The following is a 6,839-nucleotide window of genomic DNA, read 5'->3' as shown; positions in this document are numbered from 1 at the left end:
CCCACGTACCATCGGATCATCCCAAGAAAAACACACCCACGCTTGATTTATTATAGTTTGCCATCTGTTCCCAAAATTTAATTAATTTTATTGTACTAAATTGTGTCTGACTGCAACTGCAATTGAGCTTGCAATTACGGTTGTACGTTGTGACGGTCATTAAGGAGGTTATCATGTGACCACACCCAATTTCACGACCTTGTTTTTGACAATTAAACGGAAATGCAGCAGTTGTTAAGCAAATACTGTGGTTGTTAAACAAACCCATTGTTCACCAGGGAGGATTTTTTTTTTGCCAGAAACTGGAAGTACACACCAGTTTGAGGGGAAAAAAAACATTGTAATAATAAGTCATGTGGACTTCAACTCCCAGAATTCCCTGGCTGCAGAATTCTGGGATTTGAAGGTTACAAGACTTCCAAGTTGCCAAATTTGAGAAACAATGCTCTAAAGAGCTCCTGAAAGGGCAGGCATGGTAGCGGGGAGACACACACACACACACACACACACCTTGCCAATCAGCTGCGAAGACTGAGGAAAAGACAGCATGTGTGAATGGGATTAATTTTCGAGGGTTTTTATTAAAAGCAGGAAGGTCTTGGGAACACGGACTTGATAACGTCTCTTCACTCTTCACCCCTCCCTTCCCCAGATCGAAACTCTTTTTTCTCCTCCCCCCAAGAAGGAGCGTCTGGAAAGAGGAAAGCAAGCCCCCTGGGTCACCCACCATCCGAGGGAGAGGACAGAAGCCTTCCAGGAAAATCCGAAGGCAGAAGAGAAGTACGCGGAATATTTCAAGGAACTGCAAAGCTCACCACCCCACAAACCAGACTAGCCGTCCCCGATTCAGCACCTCTGTACCTCTCAATCTCTCGTCCTGGAAGGGGCTACAATTTCCTCTTCTTCCTGGTTCCCCGAAAGGGCCTGTTGCAAACGCCCTCCCCAGTTGCTCTCGGGATGCCAATGCCCCCCACACACACCAGCTTTATCAGATATGCAGGAGGCACCCCACCCCTCCCCGTGTTAATTCCATCCCGTCCCATAATACCTGGCTCAAAGGCCCCAGCCTGAGGCCGGAAACCCCCCCCCCTGCTTTTTGCAACCCTCGCTGCTTAATTTGACCTGGGGACAAGCCCTGCCTGCTCACCCTGCCCTTCCCCTCCCCTCCTCTCCCCAGGCAAGGCTTCCTGCCCTTTCCATTGGGACTGAGACAGGAGGCCGATGATGCCAGCTCCCCTTCCTGAAATTTTCCGTCTGGCAAACTGATCCAGCTCTCAGGGTTAGGCCATCTTCACCTTGGAGAGGAGGGTTTAAGGTATTCTCCCAACACTGAATGGGAGGGGGGAGGGGGAGAGAAACAGCCCTTCCAAGCACAGCAGACAAGCAACCGGAGCCCCCATATCCTGCTCTCTGCCCGTTCCCCACCCAAATCCATCCTTTTTCCTCCCCTCTACATCTTCCACCCAAACCCGCAAGCAACCAAGCGATCTCACTCTACTTTGTCTCCTAGAAGATCCCTTTGGCTCCTTTTTCACCTGTCGGGTGGAAGTAAAAGAGGGTGATTCCCTTCCCTTTCTCCTTCCCTTCCCCTCCCTGCAAGGAAACAGGTCCGGTCCATGATTGGAACTGAGTCAAGCTGAGCAGCCCAGGCCCTTTGCTATTGTTCTGATGGATTGGTTAGCATTTCCTCCCCGGAGTGGCTCCCTCTTTTTCCTCCTTCCCCAGGCGACGGCGGGTCCGGAGTTCTCGCACGCAGAGGCCCCACAAACAGCTGGGGCATTGCCGGCCCACGGCATTGCATTGCTCTGAGCTTGAAGTTTGCCAAAATTCCCCTGGTCCTTGAAGCAAGCGAGGGTAAACCTGGTCCATGGCTCCCTCTGCAGGCTCCCAGGGGCGGCTCAGTTGCTGTGGGGGGGTCCGTGATTCAGCCCGGGGAAAAAAACTTCCTGGAAGGGGGAGCACGCACTGGCCAAGTCCAAAAAACTTAAATGGAATAGTCCACATGAACAAAACGGGGAAGCAAGGAGGAGATGGAGGCTAGGATAGGACTGTACCATCTACTGGGGGAGTCAGAACTCTGGTCCAGAAGCAAAGAGGGCAATGAGGGTGGCTGGGATCAACTCCACTCCCAGGTCTCCTTGTACATGGAGCCGAATCCAGCCCCCTCCCCACCCATTTCAAGCCCCCCTCCTTTGCTGCAAGGTGCTGTGCCCATCACTCTTCTGCCAGAACCGGTTCCGATTCCTCTTCCTCTTCCCCTGCCCCCTCCCCTCCAAGCGCTGCCCTCTTCTGTCTTGGTCCCGTTATCTTCAGGTTGATGGCCCGTGGGTGTCAGCTGCTCCCAGTCGCACCCCGCAGTGCTCCTGGGCCAGACCTTGGGGGGAAGCGGCGGTGGAGATCACTGCGGGGAACCCAGCTCCGCGGAAAGCCCCTCAAACGCAACCAACATGGCTTGGCGCACCCGATCCGTCAGGGCCGGCACGTCGTCGGCTCGCAGCCCCTTGGTGGGCACGGAGGACAAGATCTGAACAATGCAGCGTCCTGCATGAGGAGAGAAAGGCAGGGCGTTTGAAAAAGCAAGATAACTAGAAGGCCCCACCAGAGTGTAAGCGAAGGCATTCCCCACTTCAGCAAATCGCACAAGAGGGACATGTAGTCCAAGGGTGGAGAACTATGACCCCCCATTATGACTTGTGGACTTCAATTCCCAGAATTCCTGTCATTATAACTTTGAATGGCGATTACATGAATGGTTGTAAGTCAAGGACTACATCAGAGATGGAGAACTATGGCCCCGTTATGACTTGGGACTTTAATTCCCAGAATTCCTGAGCCAGGAAGTCCCAAATCGTAACGGGGCCATAGTTCTCCACCTCTGATGTAGTCCTTGACTTACAACCATTCATTTAATCACCATTCGAAGTTACAACGGCATTGAAAAAAGCAACTTATGACTGTTTTTCACACTTATGACCATTGCAGCATGGTCACATGATCAAAATTTGGACCCTTGACAACGGACTCATATTTATGATGGCTGCAGTGACCTGGAGGGGTCATGTGATCCCCTTTGGCAGCCTTGTGACAAGCAAAGTCAATGGGGGAGCCAGATTCACTTAACTCTGTTACTAACTTAACAACTGCAGCAATTCACTTAACGACCTTGGCAAGAAAGGTTGCAAAATGGGGCAAAATCCACTTAACAAATGACTCGCTTAGCAACAGAAACTTTGGGCTCAGTTGTGGTTGTAAACTGAGGACTACCTATCTCTTTTGACAAACTGGATTGTTAACCGATGTTTCAGGACCAGGTTTTTCGTTTTTTTTAACTTGTCACATTTAGATTATTTTTTAAACTTTTCCTGGAATCCTTGAGAAGCAGCTGGATTAGAAAGGTCACAGACGGTCCAAATAAATCTTCATTTTTAAAAAAAAGCTTTTTAAGCTTCACTGAATCGCCTTCTCTTTCTAGAGAAATTTTGGGCTCAACTGTGGTCATTAAGCCGAGGACTACCTGTATAGTCTCCACTATGCCTGTGGGTAAAACCTTGAGGTAAACCATGATGGAAAGTACCAGAAAATAGCCAGGCTCATTGGTATCAGAAGGATGTCTTTCTGCTCCTCACAAACGAACGAACGAGAAATCAGAAATGGAGTTACCTGTAGTGAAACGCCTATCCTTCTTACTGTAGAAATCTTTATACGATGAGATTACAACAGGGATGAGAGGAACCTTGTGAGAAGAGAGAAGAAAATAAACAGAGAGGGCGGAAGCAGCTGGAAATTGCTCAATATGTGTCAACCATTTTGCCCCTGAAACAAGAGGCTGGGCTGGGCCTAGCAACTGCCAGCTGCCATTAAAGGTGGAAAACCACCTCCCCAACCGCTTTGTATTTTTAATGCACCTCTAGCAAAATATTTCTAAAGACATTGTCTCTGCCTACTCATTTTGCACGGGATTCAAGCCACTTATTTTATTGCTCAATTGTAAACACATTTATAACACAGCTTATTTCAACAGATCTCAGGGTGTGATACAATGATTTTTTAAAAAAAACACACACAAAACAATGCTTAAGTTCCTGTATTTTTGTTTTTTTAAAGGAAGACAGTGAAGTCAGAGCTTTTTCCTCTCCATTCTGTTGTATCTAATTGAAGGCAAAACTCTCTTTTATATTACACGGAGTTGTTTTTTTTATTTTAAACAAACATATCAGATCAAGCAAATCTGCTCTGGAATCCTTGAGGCCTAATTGGGTAATGAGATGGTCTGCAAGCAAACAGCCAAACTCAAGAGAGCATCACAGTTCAACTCTTGAGTTACAAATATTCTCTTCTCTCGGCACCACATAGGGGTGTCAAGCGCTTTGCAAATCTGCTTCGTCCAATTTATTTTAGCTCTGATAAAAATGGGAAGAATGTAGGGCGCGAAAACCCTCCTTTCCTAGTTAACAGTAAGGCTATTTTACTCTGCGTTGTCATCTGCTACTGTCTGCCACTGCCTTTTATGAAGTATCTACTCCCTTTTCAGCTCATCTGGGAATTTCAGCTCTGGAGGACTTAGGTTTGCATTCAGGGTAAAACTATTTTATTTTTATTTTTATTTTTTTACAATGAGGATTAAAATTCTCCCCACGCTAAGAATTTCAAAAACCATTTCTCTGGTGGGCTTCTAATGGCAGGGACATTCTTCTCTATAGGACCTCCCCTAAATGAAGACAGAGTTCCACCTTGTTGCAAAATCTCTCTCTCTCTCTCACACACACACACACACCCCACACACAGAGACATACAAGAGTTGTGGCAATCTAAACCCTCAGATCCTGCTCTGAGCTTGCAAAAGCCTGACTAACCAGGATAATCAGTACAATGGTCAGGCCACAGAAAAGGCCTAACCGGGTTAAACCAAATACAAGGTAATCAAATACAATGGTTGTCTTGACATAATATAAAAGATAAAGGTAAAGGTTCTCCCGCACATGCGTGCTAGTCGTTTCCAACTCTAGGGGCCGGTGCTCATCTCCGTTTCAAAGCCGAAGAGCCAGTGCTTGTCCGACGTGGTCATGTGGCCGGCAGGACTAGACGCCAAAGGCGCACGGAACACTGTTACCTTCCCACCGTAGTGGTCCCTATTTTTCTACTTGCATTTTTACGTGCTTTCAAACTGCTAGGTTGGCAGAAGCTGGGACGAGTAACAGGCGCTCACTCTGTTACGCGGCACCCGGGATTCGACCCGCCAAAATGCCGAGCATCTGATCGACAAGCTCAGCATCCTAACCCACTGAGCCACCGCGTCCCTTGACATAATATATAACAACCCAAAGGCTCAGTGGGATAATCTGGTTTGTATCATGGGCTCAAATAGCAACGAACCCCAAACTCCCCAATATTTTAGCCTTGCTGGGTGTATCTGTCAAGGAGCTGGCAGCCATCCCCTGGGTGAGGGGGAGAGAAGGGCACCCCTTACCTGGGTTTGCACCGCCAAATGGAAGGCGCCCCGTTTGAAGGGCAGCATGGAGCCGTTGTGATTCCTGGTACCTTCAGGGAACACCCAGACCCGAACCTGCAAAGGGAGCCCAAGGAAAGGAAGAAGAACTGAGTCCCTTTCATCGAAGATCTCTGGCTTCACATGAAGATGCACAAGGGTTAAGCAAAGAGTCCCGTGAGAAATGGGTGTTTCGAGAGTGGGTCCCGGTCAGCCGCTCGAGGTAGTCCGGTCAAGAAACGCCAACACTACCCTTATTGTAAAGTTACAGTAACACAGCCTTGCAAGCTCTCTCCCCTACCTTCCTTTTATTCTTGTGAAAACCAGAGACTGGCTTCTGGGACATTTTTTCCATCCTCACTCTTCCTTCAGACTCAAGATTTCATTTATCAGACCATCGACTAGGCCAGGGCTCCCCAACTCCCAGTCCATGGACTGGCACCAGTCCATGGCATGCCAGACACCGGCCCATGCAAACAAGCAAAGCCCCATCTAAGGCAGAGGTCCCCAACCTTTTGGGCACCAGGGACCGGTTTCATGGAGAAAGGTTTTTCCACGGACCGGAAAGTGTGTGGTTTTGTGTGCTGCCTGCATCCTACGGACAGGGCTTTGCTTTTTCTGCACATCGGTTGCTAGCAGGCCACAGCCCGGCCCCGGTCCACAGCCCGGGGGTTGGGGACCCCTGATCTAAGGGATGCCGGCAGCACACAAAACTATGCCCCCTTCCGGTCCGCAGAAAAAAACCTCTCTCCATGGAACCGGTCCCTGGTGCCCAAAAGGTTGAGGGTTGCAGGACTAGGCCACAGCTTTCTTCCACTAGTCTCCCAAGGTCATTCTCACAGACCGTTACAGCTACAGGTAGTCCTCGACGTACGACCGTAACTGAGCCCACAATTTATGTTGCCGAGACGGTTGTTAAGCGACTCCATTTTGGCGACCCATCTTGCCACCTTTAACTGAATCACTGCAGTTGTTCAGTTAGCAACCACAGTTGTAAAGTGAATCTAAACCATTCGTTTAGTAACTGTTCAGTTACAATGGCAATGAAAAAAGTGACCTATGACCGTTTTTCATTTACAACCATTGTGGCATCCCCACGGTCAAGTGATCAAAATTTGGATGCTTGGTAACTGACTCATATTTATGATGGTTGCAGTGCACCAGGGTCATGTCATCACCGATTGGAACCTTCTGACAAGCAAAGTCAATTATTATTTATGGGGTGTATGGCATTTATAGAGGTCTTGCAATCTCTGATATACAAATGTAGTTTAAATAAGGCATCAATAAACGTTTTTATGCCTGTGTGTACAAACACACACACACACACACACACACACACACACACACACAC

General features: G+C 48.4%; 1 protein-coding gene across 1 annotated transcript in view; it reads right to left on the bottom strand.

The window, feature by feature from the left end:
* Positions 1-2,285: 2,285 nt before the first annotated feature.
* Positions 2,286-6,839, bottom strand: part of AGPAT1 (1-acylglycerol-3-phosphate O-acyltransferase 1) — a 66,036-nt gene continuing 61,482 nt past the window's right edge. The window contains exons 5-7 of the mRNA XM_081321572.1: positions 5,468-5,563; positions 3,661-3,733; positions 2,286-2,541 (exon numbers count right to left, since the gene is read on the bottom strand). Of these exons, the coding sequence (XP_081177698.1) occupies positions 2,399-2,541; positions 3,661-3,733; positions 5,468-5,563 (312 nt within the window). The 3' untranslated portion in view covers positions 2,286-2,398. The remainder of the gene's footprint in view (positions 2,542-3,660; positions 3,734-5,467; positions 5,564-6,839) is intronic.

This window comes from Vipera berus (genome assembly GCF_964194415.1).
Source record: "Vipera berus genome assembly, chromosome: 2".
Classification (NCBI taxonomy): Eukaryota; Metazoa; Chordata; class Lepidosauria; order Squamata; family Viperidae; genus Vipera; species Vipera berus.
Note: the sequence above shows the minus strand (reverse complement) of the source record. Positions and strands in the feature narration are given on the sequence as shown.